This window comes from Hypanus sabinus, chromosome 5, assembly GCF_030144855.1.
Source record: "Hypanus sabinus isolate sHypSab1 chromosome 5, sHypSab1.hap1, whole genome shotgun sequence".
NCBI lineage: Eukaryota > Metazoa > Chordata > Chondrichthyes > Myliobatiformes > Dasyatidae > Hypanus > Hypanus sabinus.
In genome coordinates, this window is record NC_082710.1 from 176,633,507 (window position 1) to 176,652,963 (window position 19,457).

The 19,457-nt window shown below is 44.2% G+C and overlaps 1 protein-coding gene across 2 annotated transcripts in view; it reads right to left on the bottom strand.

Annotated features, from left to right (window-relative positions):
* Window positions 1–943: 943 nt before the first annotated feature.
* Window positions 944–19,457, bottom strand: part of LOC132394652 (butyrophilin subfamily 3 member A3-like) — a 42,626-nt gene continuing 24,112 nt past the window's right edge. For both annotated transcript variants that reach the window (XM_059971010.1, XM_059971009.1), the window contains exons 5-9: window positions 18,291–18,410; window positions 13,162–13,194; window positions 8,972–8,998; window positions 7,245–7,271; window positions 944–1,563 (exon numbers count right to left, since the gene is read on the bottom strand). In XM_059971010.1, coding sequence (XP_059826993.1) covers window positions 1,007–1,563; window positions 7,245–7,271; window positions 8,972–8,998; window positions 13,162–13,194; window positions 18,291–18,410 — 764 coding nt within the window. In that variant the 3' untranslated portion in view covers window positions 944–1,006. The remainder of the gene's footprint in view (window positions 1,564–7,244; window positions 7,272–8,971; window positions 8,999–13,161; window positions 13,195–18,290; window positions 18,411–19,457) is intronic.

The window sequence follows — 19,457 nt, forward strand, 5'->3', positions numbered from 1 at the left end:
TAATCATATTTTGATCACTGGCTCCTAACGGTTCTTTTACCTTAAGCTCCCTAACTGCCTCTGGTTCATTACATAGCACCCAATCCAGTATGTCTGATCCCTTCATAGGCTCAATGACAAACTGCTCTAAAAAGCCATCTTGTAAGCATTCAACAACCTCACTCTCTTGAGATCCATTACCAACCTAATTTTCCCAGTACACCTGCAGGTTTAAATCTCTCATGACTATCATAATATTGTCCTTTTGACATGCCTTTTTTTAATTTCCCGTTGAAATCTGTATTCAACATCCCAGCTACTGTTGGAAGGCCTGCATAGAATTGTCGTCAGGGTCCTTTAACCCTTGCAGTTTCTCAACTCATCCCACAAGGATTCAACATCTTCCAATCCTTTGTCACATCTTTCTACTGATTTGATGCCATTCTTTACCAGAAGAGCCACACCATCCCCTCTGCCTACCTTCCTATCCCTCTGATGCAGCGTGTAACCTTGGACATTCAGCTCCCAACTGCAACCACGATTCAGTCATGGCCACAACTTCATACCCGACAACCTGTAATAGTGCAACAAGATCATTCACCCTATTTCTTACTCTCGCTTCATTAAGATCTAACACTTTGAGTACCGTATTTGCTACCCTTTTTGATTCTGCTCCCCTAATGCACTGATACTCACCCTGCTGACTGCAGTTTTGTCCTATCATCTGCCTGCCCTTCCTGACAGTCTGACTGCATGTTATCTTTGCTTTCTTACCATCTGTCCTAACCTGAGTCCCTTCATTCTGGTTCCCACCCCCTTGCTAAATCAGTTTAAACCCTCCCCAACAGCTCTAACAAACCCACCCACGAAAATATTGCCCCCCTCTCAGGTTCATGTGCAACCCATCACTTCTGATCAGGTCATACCTCCCCCAGAAGAGATCCCAATGATCCAAGAACCCGAGCCCTGCCCCTGCCCCAGCTTCTCAGCCAAACATACTTGATCCATATTGCACAGACCTGCTGTGTTAAATGACATTATTTTTAGAATGATTACTGGGTTTTGTTTCCTGCTTGGAACAGATTTTCAGCCATCTCTTCTGATGTGTTGTGTGAAAGAAAGGATAAAGCTTCTCAGAGAATTTCTCATTGAATGTGTAGAGGAAAGACTTGGTGTTTGCATCGTAAAATGAAACTACCCCTGTATCATAATCAAGATAAACTCCTATCTTCCTGGGAATCTCTTGATAAGAGATATTCGATTTATCATTATCGTTTGCATGGATTTCTTTCTCATTTTGCCCAATGGTCCAGAATTTATTCTTTGGTTTTAATGTAAGGTCACCCTTTCTATTTGCACTCTCTCCAGCAATTCCCAGAGACCACTTGTGATTTCCCGCAACTTCTACCTCCCAATAATGTTTCCCTGACGTGAATCCATCTGATCCCAACACACATTCCCAGGCTGTAAACCTCTCCTCATTTTCAGGAACATCTGTCTGGGAGTTCGTCAGTCTCACACTCTTCTGATCCTTTGATATCTCCAGTTGTCGATGTGCTGTTTCTGTGTCCAGTTTTATAGAGGCTGCAAGAAATAGGAAAAGTTGATAACAGTTATAATGTAGGTTCTAAGCTGAGAGTAACCAGCATCAACATTCAATTAAAATATCAAATTCAAAGCAAATTTATTATCAAATTACATATTTGTCACAGTAGTATAGCAATTAGTTCACCACTATGACAGCTCAGGGCATTACGGAGTTCAGCGTTCAATTCCAGCGCCATCTGGGAGCAGTTTGTACGTTCTCCCCATTAACCAGTTAGTAGCTTAATTGGTCGTCTTAAAAGTTGTCCTGTAATTAGGCTAGAGTACTAGATGGATGGGTTGCACCTGTACTGAAATGGGAATATCCTGGCCAGGTTTGCTAATGCTACTCAGGATGATTTATACCAGTTGTGCAGGGGGCTGGGAACCAGAGCACCAGGTCAGTAAGTGAAGGATCAGACAGGAAACTCGATGTCAGGGAAGCAAGAACATGATAGGTGAAGTCAGTGGGTAGGGGAGTAGCAGGAAATAAGGAGGTGGGAGGTGATAGGTGATAATGGTAAATGGCTGGAGAAGAAGGAATCTGATAGAGAATAGAGCGGAACTTGTGAGAAAGGGAAGGAAGAGGGAACCCAGGAGGAGTGAAAGGCAGGTGAGGAGAATAAATGAATAATTTAAATCTATTTATGTGGCCAGCATAGGAAATTGACGATGAGGGAAGGGGAATGGGGAACAAATTACCAGAAGTTGGAGAAATTGATAATCATGCCATCAGGTTGGAGCTAAATCGATGGAATATGAGGTGTTGCTCCTTCAACCTGAGAGCGATTGATCTCATCGGAGCAGAAGAGGAGGCCATGGACTGACATGTGGGAATAGGAATTAAAACAGTTGGCCACCTGGAAATCCCACTTTTGACAGATGGTGTGGACATGCTTGTTGCTTCACCTGAAAGGACTGTTTGCAGTTCCTCATTGTGATACTCAGACTGTGTCAGTCTCCAGCAGAGCAATCCAAATCAGTCCCAGTCCCCTTCATACTATTACTTTGTAGTCCTGATACATTTTTGGATTAAAATATACTTTATTCATATTGAAAATGACTTACAAAAATAAAATATACTGACTTTCTAGGGTTGTTTAGAGAGACTTTTGCAAGTGAGGAAAGTGGAAGGATATGTCATTATGTTGGCTCAGGAGATTCGTTCAGTTGGTCACTCCATCACTAATTTAATTGGCTCTGCACAACATTGTGGTGGAAGCTGGTTCCTGTGCTGTACTGTTCTATGTCCTACGCAATCCTCAGAGATACAAACTACCTACGTGCAAGAGAGTGGGCGGATACTTGCCTGGTCAGCTTGGACCAGGAGAACACCTTTGCCAGGGTACACACATGAATGGGATGGGTAAATTCTCCAAAACAGGCTTGAGGAGGGAATCAGGAATTGGACCCAACTGTTCTACACTGATAGTCTGAGAAAGAGGAACCTGGAGTGATAGAAAGGCAGCGTTCTAGGATCTCACTTCTCAGGATGAGTGGCCTGACACTGACATAGATGGTCACCAACAGGAAATGATAGGAGAGGTGGGCTTAGACTGATGAGGCATTATGCATTCCTGCTCCTTGCAAGGGAAAAAATGGACACAGTCTGGCAGTTGGAGACAAAGCTCAGTAATAATTTGGAAAGAGGTGACATTTGATATGTTGCTAAGCAGCTGAGATCCAAAGAGACTGTGCAGCAACATGATCAGTGAATGAGATCAATAGAAACAAGAATGCAATCTGGAAGGAATGGAGGGCAACAAGAGTCGGGCAGAGAGAGGATGACGGATGCTGAGGCACATTTGTGGGTGGGTCTCACTCTCACTGCAGGGGAAATCCCAGAGTTATTAAGAGCTGGTGTTGCAGCTTTTCATTTCTGGCTCCCGGGCAATATTACATTCCTGCAGCTGCCATCAACTGGCCATTCATTCCAGCTGGAACATTTAGATGGTGCATATCCTGTTTCCTTTTGTACCAACTGTGTCTGAAGCCCCTTCAGCAGCACTAAATCAGAAACTACGAAGTACCCATCATGGGGGTTGAGAGGGATCTTTTCAAATACATATTCTGCTGCTTATGGATCAAAATGGATCATCAAGATGGTGCCAATATTCAGCGACTCTTTGTGTGCACCTCCAATTGGAATTGTCAAATTTTCCCATTGAAGACAGCTGAAATCCACTGCCAGAGGTACTTCAGTAATCACACCATTTTAAGACACGTAAACATTCTGTCAAGACTCATAATTGGTGGATCCCAGAATGCAGAGCCAGGTCAAGAGTGAATTTCCCCTTTCAGAAAATAGACTGCAGAAGCCGAGCAGGTCTACCCAGATAGGATTAAAATGCAGAGCTTTAGCGCTCCCCTGCTGCCTATCCTGCTGGTGAAAGTACAGTTTCTGGAAAATAAAACTGAAGACCTCAGAGCAAGGTTACTGTACCAGAGGGACATCAGGGAACGACTGCTGTGTACTCTACGTCACAGAAACATGGCTACCACTCTCCATTTTAGATGCAGCTTCACCATTCTCTGCAAAGACAGGACTGTTCTGCCATTTAAAAGCAGCGGCGGTGGAATATGCTTTATGATTAACTCATTGTGGTGCACAAAGGTGGTAGTTCTATCCCAGTACTGCTCACCCAACCTGGAACATGTGGCTGTCAAATATCATCATTTTAATCTGCTGAGGGAATTTTCTACGACAATTCTGGTAGTTGTGTACATTCCACTTCAGGCCAATGTCAGGGAATGACTGGAGGAGCTAAGCTCTATATTCCTAGTGTCCAAGAACAGCAGGGTGAACTGGTAATGACAATTTCCAAGTGGCTCTCACACCTACTGTGATGAAGTGCTTTGAGAGATTGATCATAACTGGAATCAACTCCTGCTTAAGCAGGGACCTGGACCCACTGAGAGTTGCCAATTTCCATAATCAGTCTACAGTAGATGCAATCTCACTGGTTCTCCATTCAGCCTTAGGTCATCTGAACAACAGTAGTACTTACGTCAGGCTGCTGTTTATTGATTGCAACAAAAGCATATCCTTCATTCTAATCAACAAGCTCCAAACCCTGGACCTTCCTCTGCAACTACATCCTTGACGAAAAGCCTGTGCAGATTGGAAATAACATTGTCCTCCTCGTGGACAATCAACAGCGTTGGTGCACCTTAAGGACGTGTGCTTAGCCCACTGTTCTACTCTCTCTGCAACCGTTAATGTGTATCTAGGCACAGCACAAACAACATCTGTAAATTTGCTGATGACACAACTATTTCCTATGGTGATGAGGAGAAGCACAGGAGTGAGACAGATCAGCTGGTTGAGTGGTGTTACAACAATAACCTTGCACTCATTGTCAGTAAGGCTAAGGAATTGATTTAGACTTCAGGAAGAGGAAGTTGAGAGAATACCCACCATTGAGGAATCAGTAGGGGGAAGGGTGAGCGGTTTCGAGTTCCTGTGTGTCTATTTTTCGGAAGGTCCAGCCTGGGCCTGACAGCTTGATGTAATTACAAATAAGGCAAATAAGGCCGTGCCTCAGTGGCTCCAATGACTACAGACCGGTGGCATTGACCTCCACATCACGAAGACCCTGGAGAGACTTGTTCTAGAGCAGCTCCAGCCTATGGTTAGGCCACACTTAGACCCCTCCAGTTCGCCTACCAGCCCCGACTAGGATTTGAGGATGCCATCGCCTACCTGCTGAACCGTGTCTATGCCCACCTGGACAAGCCTGCGAGCACTGTGAGGGTCATGTTTTTTGACTTCTCCAGTGCGTTCAACACCATCCGCCCTGCTCCGCTGGGTGAGAAGCTGACAGGGATGCAGGTGGATGCTTCCCTGGTGTCATGGATTATTGATTACCTGACTGGCAGACCCCAGTACGTGCGCTTGCAACACTGTGTGTCAGACAGAGTGGTCAGCAGCACTGGGGCTCCACAGGGGACTGTCCTGTCTCCCTTTCTCTTCACCATCTACACCTCGGACTTCAACTACAACACAGAGTCTTGGCATCTTCAGAAGTTTTCTGAAGACTCTGCCATAGTTGGATGCATCAGCAAGGGAGATGAGGCTGAGTACAGGGCTACGGTGGGAAACTTTGTTACATGGTGTGAGCAGAATCATCTGCAGCTTAATATGAAAAAGGCTAAGGAGCTGGTGGTGGACCTGAGGAGGTCTAAGGCACCGGTCACCCCTGTTTCCATCCAAAGTGTCAGTGTGGACATGGTGGAGGATTACAAGTACCTGGGGATACGAATTGACAATAAACTGGACTGGTCAAAGAACACTGAGGCTGTCTGTAAGAAGGGTCAGAGCCGTTTCTATTTCCTGAGGAGATGGAGGTCCTTTAACATCTGCCGGACGATGCTGAGGATGTTCTACTAGTCTGTGGTGGCCAGTGCTATCATGTTTGCTGTTGTGTGCTGGGGCAGCAGGCTGAGGGTAGCAGACATCAACAGAATCAACAAACTCATTCGCAAGGCCAGTGGTGTTGTGGGGGTGGAACTGGACTCTCTGACAGTGGTGTCTGAAAAGAGGATTTTACTTTACAACTTTACAACTCCTCCCTCGAAGTGTCAGACACTCTGAGCCAATAGGCTGCTCCTGGACTAAATTCCACTTGGAATAATTTACTTATTATTATTTAATTACTTCTGGTTTTATTTTGCTATATTTCTTCACCATTCTTGGTTGGTGCAACTATAACGAAACCCAATTTCCCTCGGGATCAATAAAGTATGTCTGTCTGTCTGTCTGACAATGACTATCTTTCTTTTGTTTGATGAGACTTGGTATGTTCCCAAAGACACTGGCAAATTTCAATAGTGGTATTGTGGAAAATATTCAGACTGGTTGCATCACTGTCTGGTAGAGGGGCCACTGCAGAGGATGGGAAAAATGCTGCAGAAATTTGTAAACTCAGTCAGCTCCATCATGGGCACCAGCCTCCTCACCATCACGGAGATATAAAGGTGATGCAGTTGTGCTGCTGAACTGGCTCCGTGGCTGTGGATTCACTTTCGGAGACTCTACCTGTGATTTGTTTACGTTTTTACTGTTTGCAGAATTTGATCTTTTCTCACACATTGGGTGTTTGATGGTCTTTGTTCTGTGCGGTTTCTTTCAGTGGGTTTCATTGTGTTTCTTCGTTTTGTGGCTGCCTGCAAGTAGTTGACTCTCAAGGTTGTATATCATGTACATACTTTGATAATAATGTACTTTGAATTTTGAAAAGGTACCATCCATCATAGGAAGCACAACGTCCCGGGACATTTCCTCTTCTCATTGCTGCCGTCAGAGGAGGAGGAGCAGGAGCCTGAAGACACACACCCAACATTCAGGGACAGCTTCTTCCCCACTGCCATCAGATTTCTGAATGGACAGTGAACCTATGAGCACAACCTCAACTATTTTCCCTCTCTGTTTGCACTACTTATTTAATTTGTCAAAATATATACATATACTTATATATATATATATATATATATATATATATATATATATGTATACATATATATATATTTATATGTTCTTTATTATGATGGATTGGAATGTACTGCTGCCACAAGACCACAGTTTCTCAACATACGCCGCAGATGTAGACAAACCTGACTCTGATTCTGATGCGACCTCAGATGGAGCCAAAATACCCATCGAAATCAATCAAAGATCTTACCTGGATTTTTACACATGATCTCCCAATCTGGAAACAAAAACAGCCAGTTAGTATGGAAAAACTTTCCCTGTACATTGAATTACCATGCAATTCTCCTCATAATGTTCAAGCTTCATTTGAATTGGAAGTTTATGATTAGCTTTATTTGTCACATGTACATCGAAACATGAAATCAAAGTGAAATGCACCTCTGCATCAGCGACCAACACAGTCTGATGTACTGGGCACAGCTCGCAAGCATCGTTATGCTCCGGTGCCAGTGTAGCATGCCCACAACTAATTCATCATTTTACATCAAAACATACAGTGAAATACATCATTTGAGTTAAGGGGCAACACTGATTCGATTTGATGTAAAGGACACATTTCATTGTGTGTTTTTGATGTACATGTGACAAGTAAAGCTAATCTTCATTTTTCTTTGAGAGAGCAACGATCAAATTTGAAATTGGATTTAGCTGGGTCGCCCCCGAGGTAGGTCATGTTGTAACTAGGTTGAAGGGTGTAGAACAGACTGCATAATTACACTAACTGGGGGCACGTAAAGTTGAAGTCTCACCCGAAGCTGATTTCCAAAGTAAACAACCCCAGCACAGACACTGTTCTAAAAAATCAGAAGTTGTATGGGTGCACAGGGACTGAAATATAATCTGATTCCAGGAATGAAAGGGTCAACACATGAGGACTGTTTGATGGCTCTGAGGCTGTATTTGCAGGAGTTTGGAAGAATGGGTGTGTTGGAGGGGGTGGGGGAGAAAGAAGCTCAATGAAATCTCTAACATCTTGAAAGGCTCACATAAAGGGCAGAAGGAGAGGATGTTTCCTATAGTGGGGGTGGGGTCTGGGACAAGTGGGCACAGTCTCAGAATAGAAGGACATCCCCCCCAGAAGAGAGACGATGAGGAATTTCTTCAGCAGGATTGTGGTGAATCTGTGGATTTCATTGCCACAGACGACTGTGGAGGCTAGGTCTTTGGGTATTTTTAAATGAAGGATCATAGAATTCCTGATCAGTCAGGGTGAAATGTTGCACAGAGATAGTAGGGTTAAAATGGATAATAAATCATCCATGATGGAGTGGTGGATCAGACCAAAGGGCCAAATGGTCTCTTTATGTTCTTACATCATATTGTTGTTATTTTCAACATTTCAGTTTTATTCACAAACATCCTCCATTACTACATTCAAATTCATTTATTTATCACATGTACATTGACACATACAGTGAAATGCTCCACTTGTGTTAACAACCAGCACTTCCTGGGGATATGTTGGGGGCACCCCACCAGTGTCACTGCACATTCCAGGGCCAACATAATTTGACCAAAATGTTCAGAAGAACACATGCAACAAGAATATTAGCACCAACACCAACTCCAGCAACACCACCTCCACTAACAACAACAACAGTAACAGTAAAGCCAGGCCATTGCTCCCTCGTTCCCATTCACCCACTCACTCACAGTCAGTCCTCCAGCCTCAGGACATGTCTGGCCTCCAGCTTCCAGAGGGCTCATTGACTCAGACATCTATCATACGATAACACTGAGATGGTCTTCCTTGGTGATATCCCTCCAATCTACTTCCCACCCTCTCTAACTATGCCCTGCCGCTGTTTGTTCTGACTCTCACCATTCTGCAGCTTAGAGGAGTTTAAACTGATGGTGCACAGGGAATCTACATTCCTCAACTTTTTCATAACATTTCTGTTAAATATTATGACTTACCTGACTCAACAAGAGGTTTCCAGTGGCCTAAAAAAATTAAGAAAAATATACTTTAATAATCTTATTGGTGCAAAGTTATTGGTCATTTTCTATGATAGCCCAAGGTCAGGGTGGGTAACCTCACTTCCCTGGCAGAGGAGGTGAACATAAGTGAAAGACTCAGGCTCAACGTTCAGACTCCATTTCAATGCAATGCCGTGGGGTGCTGGGCTGATGGAGAAGTGATCTTTTCATAGAAATGTTAAATGGAGGCCCAGACTGCACTTTCTCAGTTGGAGCGAAACATAACAGGGTCATTCTCTTTGTTTGTTGGTCAGTTGATATCCTGCAGTCGATGTCTCCACAGAGTTCTCTGTGTCTACAGCGTAGAAGCAGGCCCTTCAGCTCATCTAGTCCACAAAACGTCAGTCAGCCTAATCCCATCAACCTGCACTCCATATCCCTCCCATCCGTGTACTTACCTAAACTGCTCTATAAACTGCAATATAAAACCATAAGTAATTATATAATAATAAGTTAATCATGTCAAGCGGGAATAAGTCCAGGACCAGCCTATTGGCTCAGGGTGTCTGACCTACAAAGTTGTGCTGAACATGTCCCAACCTTAGAAATTACTGGGCTCTCTTTTTTTTTAAACACCATGTACCTATCCAAAAGTCTCTTAAAAGACCTTATGATATCCGCCTCCACCACCGTTGCTGGCAGCCCATTCCACACACTCAATACTCTCTAAGTAAAAAACTTACCCCTGACATCTCCTCTATACCTACTCCCCTGCACTTTAAACCTGTGTCCTCTTGTGGCAATCATTTCAGCCCTGGGAAAAGGCCTCTGACTATCCACATGATCAATGCCTCTCATTATCTTATACACTTCTATCAGGTCACCTCTCATCCTCTGTCGCTCCAAGGAGAAAAGGCCGAGTTCACTCAACCTGTTTTCATAAGGCATGCTCCCCAATTCAGGCAACATCCTTGTAAATCTCCTCTGCATCTTTTCTATGGCTTCCCTATCCTTCCTGTAGTGAGGCGACTAGAACTGAGCACAGTACTCCAAGTGGGGTCTTACTAGGGTCCTATATAGCTGCAACATTACCGCTTGCCAATACATCACATGCCTTCTTAACCCCAGAGTCAACCTGTGCAGCTGCTTTGAGCATCCTATGAACTCAGACCCCAAGATCCCTCTGATCCTCCACACTACTAAGAGTCTTACCATTAATACTATATTCTGCCATTATATTTGACCTACCAAAATGAACCAGTTCACACTTAGCTGGGTTGAACTCCATCTGCCACTTCTCAGTCAGTTTTGCATCCTATCATTGTCCCTCTGTAAACTCTGACAGCACTCCACACTATCCACAACACCCCCAACCTTTATGTCATCAGCAAACTTACTAACCCCTCCCTACACTTCCTCATCCAGGTCATTTATAAAAAATCATGAAGACTAAGGGTCCCAGAACAGATCCCTGAGGCATTCCACTGGTCACCAACCGCCATGCAGAATGGGACCTGTCTACAACCACTCTTTGCCTTCTGTGGGCAAGTCAATTTCGGATCCACAAAGCAATGTCCCCTTGGATCCCATGCCTCATTACTTTCTCAGTAAACCTTGCATGGGCTACCTTATGAAATGCCTTGCTGAAATCCATATACACTACATCTACAGTTTTTCCTTCATCAATGTGTTTAGTCACATCCTCAAAAAGCTTGTTGAGCTGACGCTATCAATGTCCCGCTGTATCTGTGCTGTAGTACTCTGTGATTCTTTTTATGACTCTGGAGGCATGGGAAATGAACATCAGGTTGTTCTTCCTTTATTCCCCATTTTGAAAAGTTGCAAGTCACTTATATTATGTAAATTCAAGCAAAAACAGTTTGTGTTTGCTGTGTGATTAAATTGAATGTCACATCTTTGTACAGTTGGAAAGAGCCTTTCCCCATGCAATATTTCACAAGGAAACAGATCTTGAAACCAAGGTTGGTACTTACAGATCCACACTGATGTTACAGAGTTGGATTAAATAATAATCAGGCAGCCTACAGAGAAGAAGTCATCAGCCTGACACAGTGGTATCAAGAAAACAACTTCTCCCTCAATGTTGCGGACTGCTTGAAGAATGGAGACAGGGTAAACCCTATAGACGTAAACGGATCTGGAGTTGAGAGCCTGAACAGCTTTAATTTCCTTGGCATACACCTCGGCACTGCCAGGTGTGCTGGTAGGGGCAGACATATTGGAAGCATTAAAGAAACTGTGAGATAGGCACATGGATGAAAGAAAAAAATGAGAGTTAAGTGGGAGAGAAGGGTTGTATTTATCTTGAAATAGGGAAATGGTTGGCACAACATTGTGGGCTGAATGGCCTGTACTGTTCTACCGCAGGTTCTATGTTCTAATCAAATTCAGATGATCAGAGAACTAAACGACTCACCGCTATATTTGAGGTGATGGAGAAATGCATTATTCTGGGATACAGATCTCCTTATCCTTTACAAACAGAGGCTGTGTGTTTAAGTAATCTTACGAATCTCCCTCCACTTTTTAGCTTTTCAGCAAACCTTTTAGCTAACCACCAAGCTTTTTAGCTGGATGTTGTAGGAGAATAGGGCTTTGTCATGTTTTGTTACTGTAAAGAGTTGACATTGCATGTGTGGGATTGGAGTGTAGAGCTGGTATTTTTCTTGTCATTTACCTTTCCTATGCTTGCTTATAATTTTATATAATCACCAATGTGTAATTGGAAGCCACATAATACAACAAAAATTAGTGGGAAGTTAGAGGATTTGGAAACTTTTAAAAACCAAAAGGCGGCAACTAAAAAAATCATAAAGAAGGAAACAATAGAATAAGAAGGTAAGCTAACATAATATTGAAGAGGATACTTCAGACAGATAAAGTGTAAAAGAGAAGCAAAAGTAGATATCGAACCGCTGGAAAGTGATGCTGGAGAGGTAGTAATGGGGCAAGGAAATTGTGGATGAACTGATGAAGTATTTTGCATCAGTCTTCTCTGTGGAAGACACCAGCAGTGTGCCAGAAGTTCCAGAAAGTCGGGGAACAGAAGTGTGTGAAGTTGCCATTACTGGGCAGAAGGTTCTTGGGAAACTGAAGGTAGATAAGTCGCTTAAACCGATGGTATACATCCCAGGGCTCTGAAAGGGGTGGCTGAAGATATTGTGAAGGCACATATAATGATCTTTCAAGAATCAGTAGGTGAGGCCACATTTGGAGTATTGTGAGCACTTTTGAGCCTCATAACTAAGAGATGATGTGCTGCCATTGGAAAGGGTTCAAACAGGTTCACAAAAATGATTCCGGATCGGAAAGGCTTGTCAGATGAGAAACATTTGATGGCTCTGGGCCTCTACTCACTGGAATTCAGAAAAATGAGGAAAGACCTTATTGAAACCTATCGAATTTTGAAAGGCCTGGACAGAGTGGATGTGGTGAGGATGTTTCCTATGATGGGGAGCCTAAAGACCAGAGGACACAGCCTCAGAATAGAGGGATATCCATTTAGAACAGAGATGAGGAGAAATTTCTTTAGCCAGAGAGTGGTGAATCTGTGGAATTCATTGCCACAAGTGGCTGAGGAGGCCAAGTCACTGAGAATATTTAAGACAGAGGTTGTTAGATTCCAGATTAGTCAGGGCATGAGAGAATACAGGGAGAAGACAGGAGATTTGGGCTGAGAGGGAAAATGGATCAGCCATGATGAAATGGTGGAGCAGACTTGATGGGCCAAATAGCCTAATTCTTCTCCTATATCTTATGGTCTAAATGCTTTGTCAATTTTCAGTACATCATTTAACAACCCTGTACTGCAGCTTCAGCCGCTGGTGCCTTACTGAAACCTGTCAATATTGCAAGGCTGAGGTAGACCAGATGTGTCCAATAGTGGAGGAGTCTATTTTTTGGAGGGCACAGCCTCAAAAAAATTAAGGACGTCCCTTTAGAACAGAGATGAGGAGGAATTCCTTTAGCCAGGATACAGGGAGAAGGCAGGAGAATGGGGTTGAGAAGGATAATAAAATAGCCAAGATGGAATGGTGCAGCAGACTCGATGGCCTGAATGGCCTAATGTCTTACTATACCTTATGGTCTCTTTACAAGGCACATCTACAAGAGCTGGGAGTTTATTCATTGTTATAGCGCATTTATTTCGGTTATTATACACTCACCATACTGTTTGACGGATTCGTCATCTTCTAGACCTAGAAAATTCAACAAGGGAATTGTAGTTAATATAAACACCAGCATCTCTCATTAACATCTATTTTTGCATATAATTATGAATGAATAGAGTGAATTCTGCATTTCAAAACTGAACGAGTAATTGCACCAGCGAATGCAAACTCCAGTACTACAGAAGGAATGTCAGGTCCATAACTGTTGCTGTATCCAAAGCTATCAGTCATTATTTGATATCCCATGGAGTGAATCCTATTGGCTGACAACTGACTTTTGGGATGACGGGAATCCGGGGAGGAACACAAACTAGATTAACGAGCTCTACTCCTGTTAGCCTTTAGTTCACAGGACCAGGCACCGTCTGGCAACACTGAGCATTAACTTGATCTACAGGCTTTGGGGACAGTGGGCAGAGTTTCCAGTGTGAAGGTGTCACCTTATATCCAGAAACACCACACCTGGTCAGTTTTGTAATGTGGCCAGGGACAGATCCATTTGCCATAAGGAGATGTCATTCTTGCCAATCAAGTAAGTTCGTCCCCTCACGATTGTTTGCACATTTCCACTTGCGGATCCAATTTTTTTAAACTTATTTTTATTTACTTAGAGATACAGCACAGAATAGGCTCTTCCTGCCCTTCGAGGAGTGCTGCCAGCAATCCTCAATTTAACCCGAGCCTAATCACAGGATAATTTACAACGACCAATCAATCTACTAACGGGTAATGCAGCACCGAAAGGAAACCCACACATTCCCCAGGGAGGACACAGAACACCGGACTGGACTCCGATGCCCCGAGCTGTAACAGCATTGCGCTAATCACTACTGTCCTAATATGGCATCCTGGTCCTTCGTGCCTTGACCACTTTGATCAGTGACCATGCTGCCAAGTGATTCCTGAAGGGAGAGGCCCTCTACCCAGGGTTTGTTTTGTACAATTACTATTTTCAGTGCTTCTTCCATACATATTGAACATTGAGCAGCGTAGTTCCATTGGCTGAGAAGGTCACTGATGGGTGATGTCCATGTCCACATTGAACCCAATGCTACTGGATATTACAGGATCAGTAGTCAATGCTCGGACTCCAGTACTACCTGCTCCCATAAGTATTGGTCTCATTGTTGGGGCAGTTCTGCTAGCAGGACAGTAAGTACCTAAGGACAACAGCAGTCAACTCCAGAATATTGCCTACAAGGGCTGCCTTGGTCAGTATAACAGATTAGCTTTGTTTATCACCTGTACACTAAAACACACAGTGAGATACATTGTCTATATCAATGACCAATACAGTCTGTGAAAAGCTGGGGGCAGCCCGCAAGTGATGCCGTGCTAACACAGCACGACTAGAACTCACTCATCCTGACCCTAACAGCTCATGTTTGGAATGTGGGAAAAAAATCAGAATACTGTATTTCACAGGGAGAATGTACAGAGAGTGGCAGGAACTGTACCCCAACCCTCCAATGGCATGCACTAGAATACAAAGTCGAGGATGTAATGCTGAGGTTTTACACAGCATTGCTCACACCAACCCGGGAATACTGAGAGCAGCTTTGAGCTGCTTTTCTAAGAAAAGATGTGTTGGCATTGAAGAGGGTCAAGAGGATTTTCACGAGTGATTCCAGGAATGAAAGGGTTAATGTGTGGGGATAGTTTGATGGCTCTGGGCCTGTACTGACTGGTGTTTTGAAGAATGAGGCGGGCTCTTATTGAAAGCTATTGAGTATTGCTAGATAGACCGGATGTTTCCAATAGTGGTGGAGACTAGAATGAGAGGACAGCCTCAAAATAGAAGGATGTTCCTTACAACAGAGATGAGGAGGAATTTCTTTAACTGGGAGTAGTGTCTCTGTGGAATTCATTGCCACCGATGGCTGTGGAGACTGTCATTGGGTATATTTACAGGACAGGTTGATAGATTCTTGATTAGTCAGGGCATCAAAGGGTACAGAGAGAAGGCAGGAGAACGTGGTTGAGAGGGATAATAAATTAGACATGATGGCTTGGTAGAAGGGCTATGTGGCCTAAATTTGCTTTAAGTGGCCAATAGAAAATACAAACAACTGCCCTCAAATGCCCTCTGGGAGACCTTTGCAAGGACAACTGGACTGGAACTGACGATGTCAGAATTCAGCACGTGGGTTGATATCAGGTGGAGTATCTGCTTATATCGTTCTTTTGCTTTAACACTGGATGTAGCACAGCCGAGCAGCTTGCTAGTCCACTTCAGAAACAGAATGGATTTCGATTCAGATTTATTTATCTCATTATGTCGAAACAGACAGTGAAACGTGTCCGCAACACACAAAATGCTGGGGGAGCTCAGCAGGCCAGGCAGCATCAAAGGAAAAAAGGAAACAGTCGATGTTTCAGGCTGAGAGTCGTATCAGGACTGGAGAAAAAAGATGAGAAGTCAGAGAGAGGGGAGGAAGAAATACAAGGTAGTAGGTGACAGGTGAAACCGGGAGAAGAGGCGGGTGAGGCAAAGAGCTGGGAAGTTGATTGATGAAACAGATGAAGGGTTGGAGAAGGCAGAATCTGATAGGAGAGGGCAGAAGGCCATGGAAGAAAGTGAAGTGCGAGGAGGTGATGGGCAGGTAAGGAGGGAGAGGGAAATGGGAATGAGGAATGATGAAGTGTGAGGAACACCAGAGGGAGGTGATGGGCAGGTAAGGAAGGAGAGGGAAATGGGAATGGGGAATGATGAAGTGCGAGGAACACCAGGGGGGTGATGGGCAGGTAAGGAGGGAGAGGGAAATGGGAATGGGGAATGATGAAGTGTGAGGAACACCAGAGGGAGGTGATGGGCAGGTAAGGAAGGAGAGGGAAATGGGAATGGGGAATGATGAAGTGCGAGGAACACCAGGGGGGTGATGGGCAGGTAAGGAAGGAGAGGGAAATGGGAATGGGGAATGATGAAGTGTGAGGAACACCAGAGGGAGATGATGGGCAGGTAAGGAGGGAGAGGGAAATGGGAATGGGGAATGATGAAGTGTGAGGAACACCAGAGGGAGGTGATGGGAAGGTAAGGAGAGAGAGGGAAATGGGAATGGGAAATGATGAAGTGTGAGGAACACCAGAGGGAGGTGATGGGCAGGTAAGGAAGGAGAGGGAAATGGGAATGGGGAATGATGAAGTGCGAGGAACACCAGGGGGGTGATGGGCAGGTAAGGAGGGAGAGGGAAATGGGAATGGGGAATGATGAAGTGTGAGGAACGCCAGAGGGAGGTGATGGGAAGGTAAGGAGAGAGAGGGAAATGGGAATGGGGAATGATGAAGTGTGAGGAACACCAGAGGGAGGTGATGGGCAGGTAAGGAGGGAGAGGGAAATGGGAATGGGGAATGATGAAGGAGGGTTGGAGGTGTGAATGCAAGTTTAAGAAATCAATGTTCATGCCATCAGGTTAGAGGCTACCCAGTCGGAATATAAGATGTTGCTCGTCCAACATGGGTGGCTTTGTTGTGCAGTAGAGGAGGCCATGGGCTGACATGTTGGAATGGGAATGGGAAGTGGAATTAAAACGGGTGGCCATTGGGAGCCCCGCTTTTTCTGGTGGATGGAGCGTAAGTAATTGGCGAAGTTGTTTCTTAATCTACGTCCGGTCTAACCGATATACAGGAGGCCACACCGGGAGCACCGGATACAGTAGATAAACCCAACAGACTCACGGGTGAAGTGTGGCCTCACCTGGAAGGACTGTTTGGGGTCCTGAATGGTAGTGAGGGAGGAGGTGTAGGGGCAGGTGTAACAATTGTTCTGCTTGCAAGGAGGTGCCAGGAGGGAGAGCAGTGGGGAGGGAAAGATGTGCTTGGTGGTGGGATCCCACTGGAGATGGCAGAAGTCGTGGATAATTAGCTGCTGGATGTGGAGGCTGGTGGAGTGGTAGGTGAAGTCAAGAGGAACCCAATCCCTGGTGGGGTGGCAGAAGGATGGGGTGAGAGCAGATATGTATGAGATGGAATAGATATGGTTGAGAGGAGTGTTAACGGCGGAGGAGGGGAACCCCTTTCTTTGAAAAAGGAGGACATATCCTTAGTTCTGGAATGAACAGCCTCATTCTGAGAGCAGTTGCAGAGGAGATGGAGGAATTGAGAGAACGGGATGGCATTTTTACAAGTAACAGGGTGGGAATAGGTATAGTCCAGGTAGCAGTGGGAATCAGAGAATTTATAACAGACATCAGTAGATAAACTGTCTCCAGACATAGAGGCAGAGAGATTGAGAAAGGGGAGGGAGGTGTCGGAAAGGGATTAGGTAAACTTGAGGGCATCGTGGAAGAAACTTAATAAAGGGCTTTAATAGTGCCATGCTGCATTACCGTGGCATCCATCATGTTTACTTCAAAACATACAGCAAAATGCATCATTTGTGTTAACAACCAACACAACCCAAGGATGTGATGGGGGCAGCCCGCACGTGTTACCACACATTCCATCTCCAACATATCAGACAATGTTCAGCAGAACAACAGAACACAAAAAGCAACAAAGCAAACAGCAAAGAGAGCTGCACTCCTTCCTCCCACAGTCACATTCACCGTCCTTCAACCCCAGGACAAGCATCCAGCCCTCATAGATTTGGGCCTGCAGACACCTAACCACTTCGAAGCCAATTGTTACATGGGCCTCTCTGAATCCTCTCCCACAGGAACCCCACCCCCACATCAACCAACCTCAACCCAAAATATCCGGATTTCATGGTTTGCAAAGATCCAAAAGAGTGTCAGACTTTTTCTGCACACATGCCACTTCCCTTACTTATTTCAAGCTACACAATGTGGCCACTTTATTCGGTCCACCTGCTCATTAATGCAAATAACTAATAAAGGCTTGTTATTGAGAAAGATCCGAGGAGAGTGGCCAGAGTTGTTCAAGCTGACTGTAATTCAGATAACCAAGCGAAACAACAGTGGTGTGCAGACGAGCACTTCTGAGCACATGACACATCGAACCTTGAAACAGATGGGCTGCAGCAGCAGAAGACCACACCGGGTTCCACTCCTGTACCAAATAAAGTAGCCACTGGGTGTGTTTAATTTCATTGGTAACATGAAAAATAAAGTGCGTTAAATTGTGACTCGGTGTTGCCCAATGGCTGCGTGAGACCAAGACCATACCTTTCATGTATTTACGTCTTCTTAAGGTCCAGAAAATGCCAAGACCAAGAGCTATCAACAGAAGACAGAGGAGCAGACACAAAAACACCAGCCAGCCCGAGACAACTGGGAAGAAAACATCTGAAAAGCAAAAGCCAATGATTAGACAACATCGCCTTGAAAATAACCCACAGATATCATTCATTTTCTATTTAAGAAAAATAAGGCTGAAAGTGCACGGCTGCTTTGGGAAGTGCCCTATATTTCTAAAGCCACAAGGGAAGATATAAATAAAATTGCACGGGTGCAGAGAAAGTTTACAAAGATGCTACCAGAAAGTGAGGTCCTGAGTTATACTGAAATGTTAACGAGATTAGGACTTTGTGCCCTTGAACACAGGAAAATAAAGAGGAAATTTGATGAAGATATACACAGTTATGAGGGGTATAGATAGGACAAACAGAAGCTGGCTTTTTCCACTGAAGTTGGGTGAGACTAGAACTAAAGGTCCTGGATTAAGGGTGAAAGGTGAAATATTTTTGGGAAACTTAAGAAGGAGCTCATAGGATGGTGTGAGCTGCCAGCAGAAGCAGCGAATGTGGGTTTGATTTCAACATTTGAGAGAAGTTTTAAGAAATACACAGATGAACAGCATTTAGAGGGCTATGGTCTAGGTGTAGGTTGATGGAACTATGCAGAATATCAGTTTGTTATGGACTGGGTGGATTTAAAGGGCAAACATGGGCAAATGGAACCAGCATAGATTGACATCTTGGTTGGCATGCACCAGTTGGGCAGAAGGGCCTCTGCAGTAAAGCAGAGTGATCTAGGAATAATAGTGCATAGTTCCCTGAAGGTGGAATCTCATGTGGATAGGGTGGTGAAGAAAACTTTTGGTACAATGGCCTTTATAAATCAGAGCATTGAGTATAGGAGTTGGGATGTAATGTTAAAATTGTACAAGGCATTGTTGAAGGCAAATTTGGAGTATTGTGTACAGTTCTGGTCACCAAATTATAGGAAAGATTTCAACAAAATAGGGAGACTACCGAGGAGTTTTACTAGAATGTTACCCGGGTTTCAGCATCTAAGTTACATAGAAAGATTGAACAAATTAGGTCTTTATTCTTTGGAGCATAGAAGGTTGAGGGGGGACTTGATAGAGGTATTTAAAAGGCTTTTTCCATT